Here is a 22119-nt window from a genome sequence, read left to right on the forward strand (position 1 = left end):
CCATTTCTGACTTTAGAAATACTTTCACAAATATTTCATCAACGTTCAAATACGACTGTCCATCAACAACTGACTTTCAAATGCTCAGTGTTTTTATAGCAAAAAGTGTCAAAATACCCTCACATAAATATTTTATACCAACAATTTATTTGACGCAATAGTAAACAAACTGAATATATTTTGATAAAATTAAACAGCACTAAATAAGAAAAAACGAAACAATATATTCTTTATTCTAACTCTGTTAATCTTAAATAGAAAAGGTTTTTTCTTCAACAAATTAACGGCTTTTATCGTTAAATAGAGAAGCCATGTCGCATACATTACTAAACACCCCACTTACTTCAAATTGTACCTATTAGCGTATTTCTTCTAGGTAATTGAATCTTTGCGATCGCTATTTATTATGCGGGTTCTGTATACTGCCAGAGGTCATCAGTTGATACTATGACTTTGTTTGTTTGACCTCTGTGTCAAATCTGGTCTGGTGGTTTAGGGTGTCGTAATTTATTTTGATGTTTTTGTCATTCATAATAAGGGTTGTTTTAGTTTGGTTATTTAATTATTGAAGCCAGTCTCTGAGAGTTATGCATGCCAGTTTGTGGTGTGTAGTGATTATATAATATATTGTAGTTGCATGGGGTCACTTCTGTAATTAATTGCGATTTTACCTTTTCCTAAATATTATGTAAAAAAATATTGTGTAGAGTCCCTTTGCGTCCCCGAGAACGACGGCCTGCTAGTTAATACTGGATTAATGTTCCGAAACTTTTAGTAAGAAGAGCCTGCAATATTGTACACATATTTAAATGATGTGTTGATTTTATGAACAGTTATCTCTGATATTTTTATAATTCTGGAATTCGTGTCTTTTCTTTGGTGCCATTTAGAGGATGAGTAATTTGATGCAGAACAGAAAGCATTATTTGTACAAACCTTCTCTTGAACCAATGTGTTCTGAAATAAAATCGCTCGCGTTTTCTTGATCATCTTTTGAAATAGATGTGGCAAAGGTGCATATAACCCCATTTCTTCGGCTTTCCTTTAAGTAGAATATAATTACCATTAGAACAGTTTACAGCCTTTATGCATATTAGTATCTACATTTTGTTTCAGAAAATTTCACTTTTCGCTACTGCAGACCATACAATTACTGATCATTTATTTTACGATCTTAAACTTGGTATCAGCCATTGTTTGGTTTTATAATAATATTTTTTCCAATTTCTTTCGTAGAAGCCACATTTGATATTGTTATTGATTGTTAACTTATCTGTTATGTTTAATTCCATCTTCTCTATAAACTTTACGAAAAGACATGGCATTTGATGCGGTTGAATCACTTTTACACGAAAAACTCATAAAGAATATGTAATAGAATTAAAAATATTCAAGTTTTCGTCATAGATTTATAAGAATGTGCATGGCGGGGTACATGCAAAGAGTATTACGAGATGACAAAAGTAGGTCGGAATAAAGACATATGAAAGTGGATGTTATGTGTTAAATGTACAACGCAAGTTGGAATGAAAATTCCGAGACACAAATGTGAATGCAAATTCCATTTTTTCTTTTACTTCATTGTTTTAAAATGCGTAAGGTATAGCAAATTTAGTTTGAAGGGGACTGAAAGTTAAAAATATAATTAAAGAATATTGATTATTTTTGTTAGACTGTCTGCATTATGACAAGAAGTAGTGGATATTATATTAATAAAAGGTTACGGTTTCTTCTTTGAATTAAATTGTACAAAAATAATTTACTCTCCTATAGTGGTAACATAAAATATGATTCAATAATAATTACATACAAAATAAAACATCCATGACAGCAGATTTCTGGTTTCAAATCGAATTTTGTAGTTATTTTTGCTACTCCGATATGGCGATTGGCTCGCCCCCTATCATATCATGGGACGGAACATACTTGGCGAAAAGTGAGTGCCCTGGTTTCGCCTCTGCATAGTCCTTCGGGGATCAAATGCGTGAAGTTGTGTGTGTGTGTGTTTTTCACTACTTAAGAATCAGACATTTAAATCATAAAATAGAGTAAAGCGTATAATTATACTGAGACAAAAGATTTATCTATTAACATATAAAATTGCAGCAAACGTTAACACCAAAACTGCTAACTATTTTAACAGCTAGGACTTTCAAAGTAATGCATATATAATACAACGATACAAAGTTTAAGAGAAAAAATTGCTCTAAAATTTTTCCATAACAAAATACTGTACTTAGCCGTGGAATATTTTTACTGAACAAAAGGAATTCATCTTAGGAAGATATTGTACTCTTTTTCATCTTTCTCGTGTGGCCTACCTAATTCATTATTATTATAATACTTTGAAAACAAACTTCCTCGAGGCTTGGAGCCGTAAGCGTCTTATCATTACAAATAATCGCTTTAAAGATATTAAATTCAAGACGATTTGTACAGCTGGCCTCTAATTTATTCAGAAAGGTCTAATTTGCAAGCAATTTAACACTTTCCTTCAGGAAATAAAAGGTAATTGAGCGTAAAAATGAATACTTATTTGCAAATTGAACAATTAAGGGATGATAGTTATTGTACAGGAAAATATAAAGGGGTTTGTTTATTCCCATCATTCACTTTGAAATGATGTTTCAAAAACTCATTACATTAACGGAACGTTTAGAGGATCCTAAAAATCCTCTTCTAGGTCCAACGTTAAAAGGATTGTATTTATTCGGTTTATGGCAAACGGGAGGGAAAATTCAAACAATTTGTTACAACGTATTTCACTGTTCCACAGTAGTCTTTGTTGTCAGTCAATTCACGGACCTCTACTTGGTCAGAAATGATATTACTAAAGTTCTTAACAACATATCTCTGACGGCTCTGAGCGTGGTTTGTGTGGTCAAATGCTTTTCCTATGTTCTAAGGCAGGCGAAGTGGAAGGAACTTGTAAAGGAAATATCGCAAGAAGAGCTGCTGCAAATAAAGAAACAGGACGAAGTAACAATGAAATTGATGGCGAAGTACACTGAATACACAAGAGTAATAACATACATGTATTGGATGATGGTTTTCTTTACAAATGCTTTGTTGTTAACAACGCCTTTGATAAAGTATTTGTCATCGAAAAAATACAGAGAAGAGATAAAAGGAGGATCAGAACCACCACATATCATGAACTCTTGGTTGCCATTAAACACTTCGGAAATGCCAGGATATTTGATAGAAATTGTGGTTCATGTTATAATGGGCTGTCAGGGAGCAGCTGTTGTTGCAGTCTATGATATGAATGCGATATCAATTATGTCTTATTTAAAAGGCCAATTGCTTATATTAAAAGCAAAATGTAAGGGTATATTTGATGATGGCTCAAGAGTTGATGTTTTGAACAGGATCAAAGAGTGTCACAGGCATCATACCGTTTTGTTGAAGTTAGTGTATAAATGTACTAATAAAACGTTTGGAATAACGCGAGCGTTGAAAAGAATATTAAAATGAGTGAGCTTAATATGAAGAGCTTATTCATAAAAGCCGAGCTTTGCTCATAAAATGTTCTACGTTTCCTGGTAAATTTTTCATTGTGAAATTTTCAGTTATGGTTAATCGGATTTTCAGTGCTCGCTTTCCAAATTTGTAAATGTACTGTTAATTAATTATTCGTGTAATCATCACAGAACTATACAGAATATTCATTTAAATACAATTTACATACACCATGTTGGCATTTTGAGGAGTTTGAATTTTAGATTGTCATATCTAGTTATATTTTTCGTAGTAAAAGTTAATATTACATTTCATACATTATTTTTTAAGTGTGAAACTATAATGCTGATAGCAGTTGCTAAGCTGTATTCGTTTAGCTTAGTTCGAAAAGCTGAGATATTATGTACTATTTTCAATTTTTCAACTATGTGAAGTAGTTTTTGCACTGAAATCGGCATTATAGTTATAAAAAAATTACCTCGAATTTATTTCAGACACTACAGGTTGTTCAACTCCCTGCTGTCGCCTACAATGTTCGTTTACGTGCTTATTTGTTCTATAACTATATGTTGCAGTGTGATTCAGTTTAGTTCTGTGAGTAACATCTTTGTTTTATTTATTTTGAAAGATTTTCCCCCTTATTCATAAACGTTATTTATCTAAGGTCGGAGCATTGCTGTGATAACAAGTCTCTTTCTCCGCTTTGTTTATCTGACAGCTTCTTGTTTGTACAGCTTTGTTTATTTGACAGCCAACTAGATTAAAGTTTTATCTCAATATAAGCCAATCACAACGAACCTATGTCTACGCACTGCGAAGACTGCCATGCCGTCAGCACTGAGTAACAGACTTGTTATCACAGCAAAACTCCGTCCTTAGATAAATAACGTTTATGTATAAGGGGATTTATTTTTATATTGTTATATATATCTCAAAAACATTATTGTATAATATTACATTAAAAATTCTAGTTATTCTGGTAAATAGGATACAAAAAAGAAAGCTGCTTCATGATATACAAGATATACTATCGAAATAGGTATAAAATTCAGAGACTGCCTCGGTAGCGTATTTGTGCTGCATGCGCGGTACGGAAGCGCTCTGAGGTCCTGGGTTCGAATCCCGGGTCGGGCAAAGTGATATTTGGGTTTTTCTGCTTAGTATCAGCCCGAAGTCTAAATTTGTGCCCGATATGGGGATAGGCTCGCTCCCTATTACATTATCGGATGGAAAACACTTGGCGAAAAGTGGGTGCCTTGTTTGCGCCTCTGCATACCCCTTCGGATATAATTTTTTTCTTAATGCATGCTGTGACACCCTAAAATGTTGTGCTTATAAGTCTAATATAACTGTTATATATTATTGGAGCTAGTTATAATTTAACAACTACTGGTTGTCCTAATAGTACATACAGAAATAAGTACGTGATAATGTCTATGTGCAGACGCTAAGGATAAAGGTAAAAAAACAGATTCATTTCATTATTTTAGAAAGAAGCAACGCCGTCACAGAGGATTTGGGTGATCCAATACACCACCAGCCAAGTAGCTCAACTGTTCCTGTACTGTTGGCATAGCAACGAAATCACTACTGAGGTATACACTCTTCATATTAAATTAGTATTCAAATTAGACCTTTACAGAAGACTTCGTACTAACCAATAATGGGGATCCATGAAAATTTTTATCCTCAAATAGATGATATAGAAATACAATAGAATATAGAGAGAAATAGAGATACAATCTTTCTCTCTCTCTCTCTCTCATTATGTCTCTCTCTCTCTGTATGTGTGTGAGGGAGAGAGAGTTTGTGTAACAAACTAACCGAAAATGGTATTTAAGAGATATTTGACTGAATAATCACACCATATAATCGCTTATTATCCATAGCATTTACGGTGTCTATACTGAATATAGTGTTATCATTAACGGTAAACGGCTTTCATCTAAGCCCCAGTGGAGTAATGAAAATTGATCTTTCGTTAGCGGCTCATTCCATGGCTGCATCGTACGCAGACTCGATTAGTGAGGCGGAGAATGCTTGCTGTTTATGTTGAGAATTTACTCCATCTTCGCGTTTCTCTAGGTATTTATTCGACCGTAATAAAATCAATCCGGCTAGAACGACGGAGTCCTAAGCCGGTTATCTATACTTTTTATCTTGTTTGTTGGTAATTGGAGGCTTTCTTTTTCAAATTACTTGAAAGTTTTGAGATTTCGACAGGTTGTCTATTGAAATAATGTCAGAAAATTGTATTGAATTCGAAACTTAATTAGTTGGATTATCTTTAAAAGGTACATAGGATGCTGCTGTTTAGTTGTCTTTTCTTTCCTAACAAGTGATATAGGCATCGATGATCCGTCCTGAATTGGATAACAATAAATACTTGCTATCAGTCGATTCGTAACCTATTTTGCTAGTTTTGGCAAAAAATCAATATTTAATTTATTCCGAAGGATGACATTAATCTGTTTACAAATCGACGAAGTTCGTAAATAGACCGGACTTTTTGGTGAAATTAGGCGACTATGTTGGGGGCATCCCACTAACGTGTTACGAACCTCGGCTCAAGACAATCATTGGGAGAGAGGGATGAGACATCAACGATTAGGGATTTAACATATGAGAATGTGCATTTGCTCTTATAGTTTGGCAAGTACTAGTTCTTTTTAGTTTAGTTAGGATACCACGACTCGGTAAACGTAGGACGCCCTGCAGCTAGGTGGAGTGACGATCTGCGAAAGGTCGCTGGTAAGAACTGGATGCAATAGGCCGAAGACGGGGCATAATGGCGCATATTGGAGGAGGCCTGTGTCTAGCAGTGGATAAGGATATAGGCTCATGATGATGATGACTTTGGCAAAAACGAAAGATCATACAAGGCGCATCTTATATTGTCTAAGTGAAGAATGAATTTGTTTTTGGCCCTTAAACTGATAGAAATAACGTTTCTTTTACAGAGTAGAAAATTGGATCGTGGTATTTATGACAGTGATTGGTGGAAGGGAGATACTGTTTTGCGTCGCCAAATATTGCTGCTGTCTGGGAAGTTGTCACAACTATTTATATTGGAAGCGGGTCCGTATACGACATTGTCGGTGCCTACGTTTATTGACGTATGTTTATCGCCTTATTTCCATAGTAGTATGATTGTAAATCGTATGATCCGGTGTTCAGGTACGATATCGGACAGTTCCCCTATTCATGATAACGGTAACAAAGCAAATTGTTTCTTATAAGTATCTCCATAATTCAAAAAAAAAATATTAAAATAATGAAATAAAGAAATTGAAAGATCCAGTGTTCAGGTAATAAAAAGAGCTAATTAAATTACGAGTTAATAAAATAAAACAATTATAAATTTATTTTGTAAGGCATTTTTTATAACCTACATAAAAGTTTTTTGTATTCACCATACGGCGTATAAATAATATTATCCAGAATTAGTAAAATTATAATTATTCTGCTTTAATATTAAGGATTTTTAGGCAGTAAATTCTGTGAGTTTCTTTGTACGTACTGCTGTAAATCAAGCGAAATATCTATTTAAAATAATTTAATAGTAATGTATTTACTATCTAGTCTATATTTCACTTTAACTAAATACCTTTTTTGCGTAAATATTTTTACATATTTCGAGTTGTGCATAAGTTTATATTATATTTTAAAGATGCAATTTTTCTTTCTTTTTCAGATTATGAAAGGTTCATACAGTTTTTACACGTTATTCGTTCAGATGCAAGACGATTAATAGTTTTGTCGGCGTCGATAGCAATGAACAAATGGTGTTAATACATCATCTTGTTTACTACATTTGAGTTCTGTTTTTTCACTTAGTCTGCACGTAATGGTATGAGCTTCTAAATGTTCTCCGACACAGCCTGACGTCTTTTGGCGAAGATATTTGGGTTATTTTGACGGCTTGCATGGTCTATATATGTTAGCAGCTTGCCTGTACGCTCAGTTACTTTTGGCTTTCAAAATGTATTATTGACTACTAACTAAATACTACTTATCTCGTCTGGCGAAAAAGCAGAGATGGAAGGAGAAGGTTTTCAATGGAAGCCGCTGGCTAAGTTGTTCACATTGTGCTGCTAACTAAGTTTTTGGACTTTAGCATCAAGCAGTGAAATATTTTGAACATCGGCACCAAGTCGCCGATCAAATCTGTGGACTTCAGCATCAAGCTGTTGACAATTTTGAATCCCGGCACCATATGGCCGACTGAACCTTTGGACTTCAGCATTATACTATTGACTGTCTTTGAACATCGGCATCAAGTCGCCGACTAAATCTTCGGACTTCAGCATCTAGCTGTTGACTGTCTTTGAACATGGGCACCAAGCCACTGATTAAATTGTCGACATAAAATCGTCGATGAATTGGATGTGTAGAGCTTATGATGCTTTATGCCGATTTTAAATCAAAATCAAAGCAGAATTAGTTTAGCTTAGTTCGCATATCTAACACATTTTTTCATTCTCGTGCATGTTTAATTTTCTCAGCTATACACTGTAACCGGCTTTAGAATATTCGTTAAACAAGAAACTCTATGTAAGTTCTCTACAGTACGGCTACTTGTTTTATGTCTTATTAAGTCTTGGTCACAAATATACTCTTAGACAACAATGGATTTTATTTATAAGCTGGTAGAGTTCAGTTTCGATTTTACCTGACTGCTTGAAGAAAACAGTATATTTGAGTGAAATAATGTAATACTAGGGCCTTAAAATCTATCGCTGATACCTTTATTATAACACATCGTTTAGTTGTGGGTCTAATACTGTCATGTTTAAATATAAAAATGAGAAAAGGAGCGAGCCTATCATGGAACAAAACAAATACAGCGATAAGTGGGTGCCCTAGTTGCATTGCCTACCATTTCGGGTTCAAAACCCAATGACATGCCACGTGTAGTGAAAAAACTTATTTGTGTATTTGTTTGCTTTAACGGTGAAGAAAAATATTGTGAAGAAACCTGCATAACTGAGAAGCTCTCTATAAGAATTAAATAAAATAGAATGGTTTATTCGTCACGTAGGCGAACGTAGTTGCACTTATCATAAGTCAAGGTACATGAGAATATTTAATTATTACTTAAATAACAGTCGCTTTTATTACTAAAGACATTTTATATTGGACATAAAGTAATTCAACTTGTATTTGATAGGTGAGTATGAGTAAATTAATAGGAAAGAAGCTCCAAAATTTATTTGCGCATGAGTCTCATCTTCTATAAAAAACTTAATAAACTAAGGCTAAGTGTCAACCCGTAATACCTACCCGTAAACCCGTAATAAAATATATTTCATAAATTATATTACATATTCCCTTTATTTCCAGACTAAAGCCGTGTTCATAAGTAATGTGAGCGATAAACATCTGCCTTATATCAGTTTTGTGACAAACAACTCGCTATTATAAAGAAAAGATGTTTGGGCGAATTGTTTAGCATATTGGTTACTAGCTTTGCTCGCAACTTCGCCTGCATGGCAGAGGTTTACCGGGATAAATGTCCCGCTATATATTTCCCCTGGATAAAAAGAAGCCAGTGTAACTTCCCATGGTTACAAAATATAGATCAAATTGCATTGAAATCCGTTTAGAAGTTTTCAGATTATAGCGTTTAGACAGACAGAAGCGACGCGGGAATTTATTTTATAATGTGTAAGATTTTTTTTCGAACGTTTCCTTTAAGTCGTTGTAATATTATCGTGTATTTTAACCCAAGTACAGACTGATGTAATATATCACGAAATAAAATGTACTTTATGTCTTGTTCTTTCCAATCGCTGTTTTCTTTGAAGCTATCCGCGTGTCCTTGGTTCTCTGAGTATAGTGTATTTTTAAGAGCAGTAAAGATCATTGACAATCGAATAATATGCTCTCTGAATACTAGGAACTACAAAACGTTTTTAGGTCTTTTTTTATTACGGGTATGACAAAGTATCCCGCTGCTCCTAATTGTAATTCGAGTAGGGTTTAAATAGAGTGTCTGATGATAGTTGGTCCCTCGCCAGTCGACACAATTATGCCGGCCTGTTTGGATCCGGGTATATTTGCGTGAATCATAATAGCGGGTTTTACTTCTAGTGTAAGGTAGTTGATATCCGAGTGGATATTATAAATATCTTATCACCGGCCAGCTACATATTGATCTCACAATCCAGAACTTGATGGAACAATTTAATCAATTTAAATACTCGTTGTAAATGGAAGAATTTCAACTTGTGTTTCGTACATTTCATGTTATGTTCCGCCAGTCTGTATGCGGCCTTATATTTTATATTCATGGATTTAGTAAAAATCTTATTTTATTCTACGAGCTTAGACAACAAAAAATGTCAACTTTAGACATAATGTCTTTTATTGGACCTTGGGACGTGTTTGGTGTAATAGTATATATTTTATTTGTTAAAATGTATTGCTAGTTAATGTCTAACAATGTGTTATAGTTATTTTCTATATTTTGAATATTACTTTCTTCTTCTTTTTTACATATCATAAAAATAACAATACACACAACATCAAGCTTTTATCCTGGAAGGGGTATGCGGAGGCATAACCAGGGCACCCACTTTTCGCCAAGTGTGTTCCGTCTCATGATTTGATAGGGGGCGAGCCTATCGCCATATGGGGCACAAATTCCAGACCGGGCTGAGCAGAAAAACCAAAATATCACTGCCCGACCTGGGATTCGAGCTCAGGACCTCAGAACGCTGGCGTATCGCGCATCGGGTGCGGCTACGCCATCGAGGCAGTCAAAAATAACAATGCATATAAAATATTTTAAAAAACTTGAGATCATCCATGTAAAACAAGTGAAGTATAGGCCCACTCCCTGTCAGTAGACGGTACCCTAACCCTGAATCCAACAACAGAATACTGAGAAGATTCAGGGCCATACAGAACCACAATGGACTCAGACTGTCACCCTGGAATATACCCCGCTTGGTTCTAATAGGCTTATGACAATCAGGAGGAATCAACTGGATATTTGAGGACAGTAGTTTGTCCCGTACATGACCTAAGAAAGGTGCATAAATTTGTACCAATCTTATACAAATTCAACACCCTTATAAGCCAAGTATGGTGCACTGATCATTGGCTTTCTTACAATAATTCCAGGCAGCTGATAAATTTCTCAAGACAAGCCTGTTAGCAAATGGTCATGTCAATGAGAAGGAGCTCCTTTGTACCACGTGATCCAACCTTGTATCCAGTTTTGGAAAAAAGGATATTATTGGTTATGAAATGACTTGTAATTTTAGATCTTAAAATGGGTCAGAGGAGTTTATAAATAGTAGGAAGGCATGTTATGAGTCTATAATTTTTGGATCCGTGGTTCAACTGGATTTCAGAAGCAGGTGAGTGACACCGGTCATCATAAATGTTAGAAGTGATTCTCAATCAAGCGCATCCTGGAACTTTGCTGCCAAACGAGCATGCGAGCATGGGAAACCATTTCCACCAGAAATTATGAAGATCGCCCGAACTAGGAGCCCACCAATTTTGTGTGGGACGTATCTTCGACAGAGTATCTAGTGGACTAATTGAAATGGTGTCCATAGCCCGTATTGCCTAGCAAGCTCGATCTACAACACCAAACCAGGAGTCTTCAGTGTGCAAGACAGGCGGCGACCAGATTACTCGCCCAATAATTGGGTATATCACGATCACTAGCAGCTGTCCACTTCTAACACCTTGTGGTGAATTCTCCCTACGCCCATTAACCCTCTTTTGATCACTTTGAAAAGTACGATTTTGTTGGAATCAATCCCATCGCTTCGTATAGCGACGAATACGGTTCCTACATTCATAAACTTTTTGTCTGCACACAGCCAGTGCTTTATCTTTCTACACTTTGCGCCGTTGGATGTATCGCACCTGATCCGACAATCGTTGGGATGATACATTTATCGTAGGTTCCAAAGCCTGAAATAGAGGGCATCTGAGCACGGTAGGCCGTGAGTTTGGTTTCTGTCTTTGTTGCCCCAAAGTAGTCCGGCACGACATTTTCATTCATTTTCTGAGTCCATATTATGCGGCGCACTATTCCACCAGTAGCGAAGACCATAGGCAAGGCATACGGCCCCACAGGTCCCCAGCTCACCACTGGAAGGGGTTGTCGTCCTCATCGCCTTACAGGACTTGGTGGGGATGGAGACGACTGCAGCTCCTCACGCTGGCTCAGAACGTCGATATCCGGCGTCATTTCGAATACTTCCGAAGATGACGCTCACGACGCAGAGCTCGACGAGCTGGATGATCTTAGTCGTGCGCATATGTTTCTCACAGCTCTAGTTGTGGTCATCCCATGATATTGAGTAACTACATAATATATCTCGTTTTTTTTTAATCTTTACTTGAGGAGATTTATTTAATTTCACGACTATGTCGTTCCCTACGTCCGCTTTTACCGGTGCTCACTCACTTCTCACGATTTCGAACGATTACAAATTGTGCACTCTTATTTTTTTGTCACGCCACCGTAGACCCCCGTCAAGACTCTTTTAGACTCCTTGGGGTCCACCTGAACCACTAAGAATAAATAGCCTAGCCTCTTCTGTCCCAGGAACCGTCAAAATACTATTTATAATACCCACATTAAAACTCAAAGTATCAAGTCCACTCATAAACAGTCATTTTGACACTGACATTTTTTCGGGAATATTTTCTTTTTTGATTTAAATTGTGTTTTAAGAATAACACGTTGACAGAAAAAGTATTTACTGCTATTGATAAAATACTTTGCCAAAAATAAACAAATATAAGTGGATAAATACAATAATTATATTTTTTTTATACTTTAAATATTTTCTTTAGTTGACGATAAGAGTTTTTAGTCATATTATTATTGTATGAACTTCGTCTTTTTTCCTGGCGTGGCCAATTGACTAGTGTACCTAATGATAGGTACTGAGTACTTCATAAAAAAAAATATTTATTTAATAAACACCATAACAGTTACAGTATTAAAGCGACGTTATACAAAGAAATAATTTTAACAATTGGTTTTAATACATCTGTGGACCACATCTGTGAATTCTTGCAGGTTGCAAACAAAGTGATGTCACTTAGGGAAAGACATGCCAAGCGACATCTCTTACTTTTATTAGATGGCGTCTTAATCTAAGATCCAATTCCGAAAACAAAATAAGGGTCCTTTTACAAAAACCGGCTCGGAGAGCATCGGACGGCGTTCTTGCTTCAAACAGAGCGGCGCGGATTATACGCTTGGAACTGAGTGGAGCAAGCAAAACCGTTTCACATACTCCGGCTGGACGAGCACTGTCAAAGCGGATGCGCTCGGAGCCAACTGTGTGGTCTTCGAGTGTGGTTTACCTCTAGTATCAAGTTAAAGTTTTGTTTTTGATGTGTCTATGTAAAGTTTTCGTCATTTTCAATATCTTTTACGTAGCACGCGTCTATCAAATTCAAACTTTGCTAATAAAGTGGCGACTGTCGGCGTACGCGAAGCGAGAGGACGCAATCGGAGCCTGTCGCTTGCGCGTGCGCGAAAGAACACCCAAATTAAGCAAGTTGGCTGTGCGAGTATCGTTAGAGGTAGTCGGTCAGCTACTATTATTGTTATTCACCAAGCGCGTTAGGTCGGCTTCCGAACATTCTCGATAACGAAAGAAATGAAATGTTAAAATCAACCTTATTTCAAATACAATAAAACTCTATTTTTTATTTTTTATGCCACACGTCATTATGACAGTTCTTAACAAGCATGTAACGCACCGCCACGTTTGATACAATATAAATTGACATACAGCATACCATTTCACGCTAACTTCACGAAGATAACGCGGCCGTGTTAAGAGCTCAAACTTTCATAAAGACATCGTATCAAAGCGAGACCCCAATCTTTGCCGACCACTCATACATACCTACAACACTCTATAGGCAACTCTTATCACTTATTTCACAATAAAACATAGGAGAAAAAAAATCTGTGAGAAAATAAGGAGCCCAGTGAGCCGTTTATTTTGGTTATTCATGTGCATAAAAAGTCGAGTACAAAATAAATGAGATAACCTCTCTCTGCTATGCTAAAATCTGTATCATTTGAAATTCTTACGCATACGATATTTAACCATATTTTATATATTATTGACTACTTCGGTGGCATAGTTGTATTAGGGTATGATTGCAGTGCTGAGATTTCTGATTCTATCTCCTGGTTGGGCAAAGTGGCTTTTTCAGTATCAGCCCGGAGTTTGGAATTTGTGCCTGATATGATAATTGGCTTGCCTCCTATCACGTCATGGGATGGAATACAAATGGAAAGTGAACCAGTTGCGCCTCTGCCTACCCCTTCAGTGATGAAAGGCGTGAGTGTGTGTATCTGAGTGTGTACTTACATATTTATGTTATGTTTTTAAAACATATGTCTTAATTATTGTGTGATTCAAAATATTGTTTCAATAATACGTCTACTTTTTACTTTTACATTAAACCGTCAAAACATACCTTATTATGTCGTTAAAAACGACGCGGTGCCACGACATAAATTACCCTTCTAATTTTGTGTGCAAAACACCTTATTTGATGTCGCTTGTATTGACATATGTCCGCCCATGTCACAGTTATGTGCTGTGGTAATTGTGAAAATATTTTACATCCACGTTTGAAATTTTTTGAAAAATATTTTTTTATTTTTTCTTTACGAGAAAAGAACCGTATGTTTACATAACTAGTGGTCTTAATTTAATAAAACAAGTCTTCTGTTTTTTTTTTACATCAAATAAGTTCTGCGGATTTCTTTCGTAAATATTTAGTTGAAACCGCCTCTAAGTGACAGTAATAAGCAAGTGAGCCACCTGATACGTCAATCCTAACCATACAAACATATCTACCATTCCATCTGGTATTATGCAATTCTAATCTTAAAAACAAGAACAGGTATATAGGAAGAGAGTTCCGTACTGCCAAAAGGCAACAATTATCGTTGCACGTTACGTTTGTGTGAGGAAATGGTTCTCGTACTCATTCGTTTATATCCTCTCTGCTAGCAAAATACGACCTTACGTTTAGACTGTTACGTTCTATTTCAAAATTTACGAATGACCGAACAAGAGATCAAACTGTTCAGAAACCTCACACTCAGACTTGAAAATATTTGCCGACCGTCAACGGAAAAAACACAAAGTGAAAGTCAAATCGTGTCAACAAGTTACCCGCAAAAAAATATGAAGGGAAATTGAATGGCAAATATTTAAATACACTTTTCTTCTTCAGTTCTCTCGAAAGGGACGCGTCTCTCCCGAATTTATCGCTCTGTAAATCGATTCGGCCCGTTTCGACCTTCTTTTTATCAAAGATTAATTATAGAGTTAATCAGATCTTCGTAATTCAACTTCGGCTTTCCTCGGGCGTTTCTCCGCGAAATGTTTCCTTTTTGATAAATGTGGGGTATAATGCATTGTTTTTATTATCGTGTGTAATTATTTTATACAAGAAAAATTCACCACACAGTTTGGACGTTACCAAAAATTAATACGTTATAATATGACCGCGACTTTACTATGTAAACGCTGTCCCATCCATTTCAATTTGACAGCCATTTAGCCGATTGAGTTAATAAATGATAAACCAATTCGTATAAAAATCTGTGAATGTAGGATTAGAATACTGTCTATTCTTGCGTGTATTGGAAGCTCTGCAGCATGTTGGAGAGATTATCGAAATATTTGGAAAATCCGAACCATCCGTTACTAGGACCCACGCTTTATGGCCTCAAGTGTTGGGGCATGTGGCAACCGCTTGGAGTTAACAGAATCATTTACAATGCTATACATTTTTTCGCCATTTTATTCGTCATCAGTCAGTATGTTGAGCTCTGGTTCATAAGATCCAATATGGAATTGGCCATCCGGAATCTTTCAGTCACCATGCTCAGTACGGTCTGTGTCATCAAAGCCGGCACATTTGTGTTTTGGCAAAAGTCCTGGAATGACGTCATTGACTACGTATCTGGGTTGGAAAATATCCAACTCTCGAAAAGAGACCGTATCACTAATTCAGTTATATCAGAGTATACCAAATATTCGAGAAGTATTACTTATTCTTATTGGGTTTTAGTTACTGCAACTGTCTTTACTGTTATCCTGGCGCCTTTGGTCGGATTTTTGTCGTCATCAGATAAAGATTTGATGTTGAACGGTACATTGGCTTACCCGGAAATAATGAGTTCATGGTTACCTTTCAACAGATCTAGAGGCTTTGGCTATTGGGTAGCAGCGATAGAGCACTCTTTGATCTGTTTCTACGGCGGTGGAGTTGTTGCCAATTACGACTCTAACGCGATAGTCTTAATGTCGTTTTTCGCCGGGCAACTAAAGCTTTTATCTATAAATTGTGCTCGATTATTTAATGATAATGAAGTGCTGAAGTACAGTGATACCATGAAGAGGATTAAAGATTGTCACCATCATCACGTCGAAATTGTCAAGTAAATTGAATTCTTTATTCATAATTTTATTAAATATTATGCAATACTTATTTTAAAAACATTGACTTTGGGTCAAATTATACAACATATACTATTTCACAATATAGGCATTTTTTTCATTTTTCTCGTTGCTGGATTAATATTGACAAGCAAATTCTAATTCTAGGGAATTCAAACTTATCTCGCGAACCGATAAATCAGAAAATTTAATTTCAAACTTTGTGGTCGAATGTAGAACCTTACAGTTTATATTATGCTGAATTAATTTACATCAGACTAATGAAGCGAATAACATAATGTTTGTTCGATAAACGAACTTTATTTGTGCGTATAATTATTAAAAAGTTGTTTGTTTTCAGATTCTCAATGGTTCTGAATTCTTTGTTATCGCCAGTTATGTTTTTGTATGTGATCATTTGCTCACTCATGATTTGCGCAAGCGCAATACAATTGACAGCGGTAAGAGACTTTATTTTTTTTTTCCATTATCTCCAAGGAAGTAAATCCTTTCTCAACATGCTTGAAGTAGTCTGGGGCGCCGATTAGGGATTGCAATCCGGGCTTATTTTATACCGGAATTTGATACCGGACCTGGTCACAGGATCCGGTATATTAGTGTCGGATCCGGTTTCTGTATATTGATGTTGGATCCGCCGGATTACCGGATCCGGTTTTCCGGATTGCAATCCCTAGCGCCCATTCCACATAGAAGTATTATAAAAAAATAAAATATAGGAATTACTTCACTGATCATAGTCTAATCTCATCTAAAAAAATAAGAATTATCAAATAATGTTAACACGCTAATCCGAAAGTTTTCGAAACTATAAAATCTTGTACCAGTCGCAATATTATTTAGGTTCATTAAAATCGCAAAATCCAAACATCTTTCAAATTTCGCACTTTTATTATTAGAAGTATGTTTATGTTACCATTCTTAAAGAATATCAAAGCAAGTATTCGCTAATTTGTGATATTGAATGGGCTACAGATAGTCGGCCAGTGTTCATCGATAGCCAAACAACCCTCCCAAGAACGGAGAAAACATTCTGATAATTTTCAATTTTATTCAACATTATTTCCAAATTATTTTTAAGAATCGTATAGGTGAAAAGGGGATTTTCGACTATTCTAACTATACGGCCTTTAAAACTATCCTGTGGTTAGATCGCCCGTAAAAGCAAAACGGAGTCGCCCCCGTAGAATGTATAAAGCCCCCTAACCCTATCTGATCTTTAAAATTGTATACAAGAAAGTTTGTCGATTTCAGGAAGGCACGAGTAATATGCAGCGTATTTGGATTTCGGAATATCTCATGGCTCTCATAGCGCAGTTGTTTATATACTGTTGGCATAGCAACGAGGTGCTTCACATGGTGGGTACATAGTACTATACATTCTTGTTATCGACTTGTGCATACCCGTTACTAACAGTAATGAGTATGTACAAGTCTTAAATGCCAGTTTATATCACGTGTAAAGTTATAATATTGTTAGGATAAAAATATTTTTATGAGGGTATTTGTGATACGTTTTGCTATTAAATACTGAGAGTTTGACAGATCGAGGCAGTTGACAGTGAGCAGTTGTTTATTGACAGTCACACCGGTCGTTTGTGTAATATTTGTGAAAGTATTGGAGTGAGTGATAACTTTTTATTTTAATAAAAATCGCGTCCGTTCCTAACAATATTACATTAGTTGCTACTGATACTTACTTTGGTCTCATTAATGGGTGTGTGTATTCATGGGTGTATACTATCCTGAAATAAATGTATTGAATTGAATTGAATTAAAGAACTTGCCCAAAACAAGCAAAGTGTAAATATCAGAGAAAGAAATCCGACCTTGGCTGTAGGTTGGGATAGCGCTAAGCAGAAAACAAAACACAAATGCTTGTCGTGCTTGCGTACTATAAATACTAGTTAATTTCAATAATGGTGCTGAATCTTAGTTAATAATTATAATTATTTTCATAATATGTGTTATATTTAAATTCAGAGCAGTAAAGTAGATGAAGGAGTGTACGCCAGCCATTGGTCTGCTCAGAATGTAAGAGTTCGTCGCAGCGTGGTCCTCCTCGGCGGGCAACTGCGCAGGCCCATCGTCTTCACAGCCGGACCCTTTACCAAGCTCACTATATCTACTTTTGTAGCTGTAAGTTTTGTTCTTAGCTGATACAAAGACTTACAGAGGGCCGGCAGCGACTGGGTGAATAAAGTATAAGACCGGGCTCCGTGGCGTATTTCACGAGAAGCCTATCTCCAGCAGTGGAATGTAACGGGATGATGATGATACATGATTTCTACTTTGATGACGCACGTCCTGGTTTGATAAGTCGTATCACAAAGTTTTACTTAACAGCTCACAATATAGGAACCATTATGTGACTAACTAGCTTTTTACACTTCTTCCTGGATAACAGTCCTGCTATATATGGTCCAGGGATAAAAAAATAGCTTATGTTCCAGCTAAGGTCTTAAACTGTCTTCATACCAAATTTCATCGAAAATTTATTGGTAGTTTATGAGTTTATCGCGTTCAGACAGACAGACGTGGCGGGTGACTATGTTTAATAAATATGTAAGAATGATAATGTATATAAAATTAGGTAAAGAAAAAATAACTAGAAGTTTATGATCTCCAGCCAATAAGACACTAGTCACGATAAGTTACGAAACAAGTCTTCAAAGAACCGTATCAAAACAAATTAACGAAATATACGTTACTCGAAGAACATTATCCAAGTCAAGGGTCACGGCCGAAGAAGTTATTCCACTTTGTGATCTCAACGAAATCCCTGAATTATGTTGTTTCTTAAAAAATACGCCGTAGAAAATCGGTGAAAAGGGATTTGGTTTGAGACTGTGGTCCAGTGGCTTGTGGATTATTTGGGAGATGGAAAATATCTCTTAAGGTTTTTTGTTATTTTTCTGGCATAGGAAAGTGAATACTTGAGAGATGATGGTGCAGAATAGTCGAAATGAGCTAAAGATGTCGCGTCTCTCTCGCCAATCATTATTAGAATGATGTTAGATTGTATTGAAATCACAACAGTTAACGAGGGTATGATTTTCACCTTGTAAATGCCAAAGTGAAATTGTATTTCTTAGGGCAAAGATAGGTGGTGGTGTAATAGACCTACTGGCAGTAGGTCTCTCATATGTGAGAGTCTGCCTAGGTAGGTATCACCACAATGTCTGTTTCTGCCGCCAAGCAGCAGTGTGTAATCATTGTTGTGTTTCGGTTTGTAGTTCATTTTAGCCAGTGTAAATACTGGACATAATAAGACTTAACATCTCAGAATGGCGAGCGCAGTGGAATACCAAACAATACTTTATAATGCAAGGTGTTGGATGGTGTTTCTACTGTTTATGGCCGATCGTATCATCAGGCGAACGCAAGCTCGTTTCGTCATTCAAAGCGATAAAAAAAGGCAATCGGGAAAGTAGTTCACCATGGTCCTTGAACACTCATCATCTTCTTATCCTTATACGCTAAAATGGGATCAGCGCAACACACGATTTATTCACGAGGAATATATATAAACATATAATTAATCTGGCGTAGTTTTTATAAGCGGCCATTTGGCTGACATCAAGTTATTAATCAAACCCAAAAGATTTTATGATATAAAAAAAAAAACCAGTACACAGTGTTGCTAGCCTTAATACTGACAAGGTTGAAGAAACCATAAGTATTTACAGACATTTAGTAAATAGAATGGAGATTAGTGAAATGGGGGGAAGGTGGGGTGGACCTCGATACTTACTTTTTAGGCTCAAAGGAACCTACTATATTGAGTAATAAAATTTAAGCGAACAAAGTAATTAAATAAGTCAACGTAACGACAATGGCCGACGAGATTTAACAGCCGAAAGCGACTTACAAATTCATTAGCAGTTAATATGATTCGCAGTCGCCGTATCAAGTGAGCCAAACTTCAATACAACTAATTACATAAGTGTAATGAATGTTTGAAACATATTAAAGTTGCAATTTTATGGGCTATGGAGTGGTAGATGGTTTTGGTAGAATAATAATTTTGTATCGGATGGCGACCGCTATATACTAACGCCCATATTCATAAACGTTATTTATCTAAGGACGGAGCATTGCCGTGATAACAAGTTTGTTTCGGCTTTGTTTATCTACCAGACAACTAGATTAAAGTTGTATCTCAATATTAGCCAATCACAACGGCCCTATGTCTACGCACTGCGAAGGCTGCCATGCCGTCAGCACTGAAAAAAAGATTCGTTATCACAGCTTTACTCCGTCTTTAGATAAAAATTGTCTATGAATAAGGGGGGTAAGCGTTAAAACCCGCCATAGTGACCCACGTAAGTCTGTCGCGTTCCGGGATCAGCCCGTGCATATAGTTCATTATGCTGGTATAATTATGTCGACTGGCGAAGGATAATCATCTCTCGTCAGTCGACATTCTATTTAGACCACACTTCGGTTATCAAGTGTAGTGGGATTACTTTGGCATGAGCGTATAAAAAGGGTTCAATTTCCAGGTCAGGGCACTGCGCGGATTCTTTTAACACGTTTGGCTGAGATGGATTCATTCAGGGATTGACATAAGTCAGGATCATAGAAATTAAGCTAAAATCATTTCTACAATATGCGTGAATAAAGCATGTTGCGCAGATTGCAAAATTAAAGGAACAAAGAGAAGAAAGTTGTACGTCTTAAGCAACCATCTTTACGGTTCATCAATTTTAGTCACTCCTTGTTCTTTAAAAACTGATTTTTATTTTCTACACGTTTACCGCACTGCTACAACTCGCTTCAATAAAAATGCATAATTTGATAGTTCAAACAAATAAAAACTTCTAAATGACAAGACATAAAAAGCTTGTTCTGGTTTACTAGACCAAAACGATATTAGTCAGTAATGAAACATTTTCCTAAGGTGGTAGCTCAAGGTCCATTTTCATAATCTTAACTAAGTAAAAATTAGTTCACGCAGTTGAAGAAAACGTAAAATAATTAATAATCATGGATATTTCGGCCTTTAAAATTTAATATGACGAAATTTTAAAGGCAGAAATATCCATGATTATTAATTATTTTTACATTTTTCTTTCAACTGCGAGAACTAATCACTAACTAGACGTGAATTTAAATTCTTTACTTGCCAATACTTGTTTAGTTACCCAGATTAAAGCCGAAACAAAATGTATGAAAATGGACCTTGAGCTACCACCCTAAGACGGGTCAGTGACGGGCCGAAATATAGGCTCATTTCTCTTGAGGAATATACACGAGTATCTTACTTCGCAGATTCTGAAGGGATCGTACAGTTATTATACGCTGCTAAGCAAGAAAGAAGATTAAGAACTTGAATTGAAGATCATTTGAAGTTGCTTCATGTTAAAAAATAATTACCTAAATAGACGAATTGTTAGTTACAGTTTGTTTTATTTTGAATTTTATAGAATTTATTTTAGTAAAGATCTTGTAGATTGAATGATTTTTATTTCACGTTTAATAAGTTTTACGTTTTAAGATGAATATGATATTCATGAAAATAATTCGAAATATTTAAAATTACGGTCTCACAATAAAGAGTCTTAGAAGGTATATGGAATTATGGATCGTTAAAAGAAATAAATTATATCCAACTAAGCGATGTGAACAGCTAACTAAATCATTCCTACAAGAAAAATATCTGAGAAGAAAATTTATTCCAAACGTCTGGGTCTAGTAGGTGCGTTAAGTCCGTCTGAAATCAATTTATTGAAGTAAAAACGGCCTAGTGTTCTGGATTTCTCGATAAATCCTCGCTTATCCCTAAGGTTCCTTAATATCATGTAGAATTTTTTTCATAAGAAGTGAGTTATTGACTATTTGGAATCACTTTTATCATTAGCTAATGTTGTGAAATATTCTAAAAGGGAACTTGATAGAACATGTAGGTACTAATATACATAAATGCGTTCTACAAATCGTTCTAATGTTAAAAATATTCTAAAAAAAATTACATAAAGGGAAGCCGACAGGAATCGGGTTTTATGAACTCTGCCATTGTCGTATAAAAGTCTGTTCGACATAAATTAGAACAATTATAAGATCGAGGCATAACGTAGCTTATTAGTGAAAGTATTATCAAATTTAGAACAGATTCAGAGATTAGTGTAAATAAATTGAGTAACTAACTCTTTGACTCAGTAATATAGTACAGATATTC

The 22119-nt window shown here is 35.8% G+C and overlaps 2 protein-coding genes across 2 annotated transcripts; both read left to right on the top strand.

Moving 5' to 3' along the window:
* Positions 1 to 2044: 2044 nt before the first annotated feature.
* LOC115440524 (odorant receptor Or2) lies at positions 2045 to 8067 on the top strand. The gene is made up of 5 exons (XM_030164869.2): positions 2045 to 3410; positions 3957 to 4056; positions 4953 to 5057; positions 6423 to 6578; positions 7157 to 8067. Exons 1-5 carry the CDS (start codon positions 2620 to 2622, stop codon positions 7211 to 7213), a joined length of 1209 nt encoding a protein of 402 aa, XP_030020729.1. The 5' UTR covers positions 2045 to 2619; the 3' UTR covers positions 7214 to 8067.
* Positions 8068 to 15119: 7052 nt separating this feature from the next.
* LOC115440507 (odorant receptor 4) lies at positions 15120 to 21324 on the top strand. The gene is made up of 5 exons (XM_030164848.2): positions 15120 to 15922; positions 16282 to 16381; positions 17193 to 17297; positions 17922 to 18077; positions 21213 to 21324. The coding sequence occupies exons 1-5, from the start codon at positions 15138 to 15140 to the stop codon at positions 21264 to 21266; spliced, it is 1200 nt and encodes a 399-aa protein (XP_030020708.1). The 5' UTR covers positions 15120 to 15137; the 3' UTR covers positions 21267 to 21324.
* Positions 21325 to 22119: the final 795 nt, after the last annotated feature.

The sequence above is a fragment of the Manduca sexta genome, chromosome 6, assembly GCF_014839805.1.
Source record: "Manduca sexta isolate Smith_Timp_Sample1 chromosome 6, JHU_Msex_v1.0, whole genome shotgun sequence".
In the NCBI taxonomy this organism is placed as follows: domain Eukaryota; kingdom Metazoa; phylum Arthropoda; class Insecta; order Lepidoptera; family Sphingidae; genus Manduca; species Manduca sexta.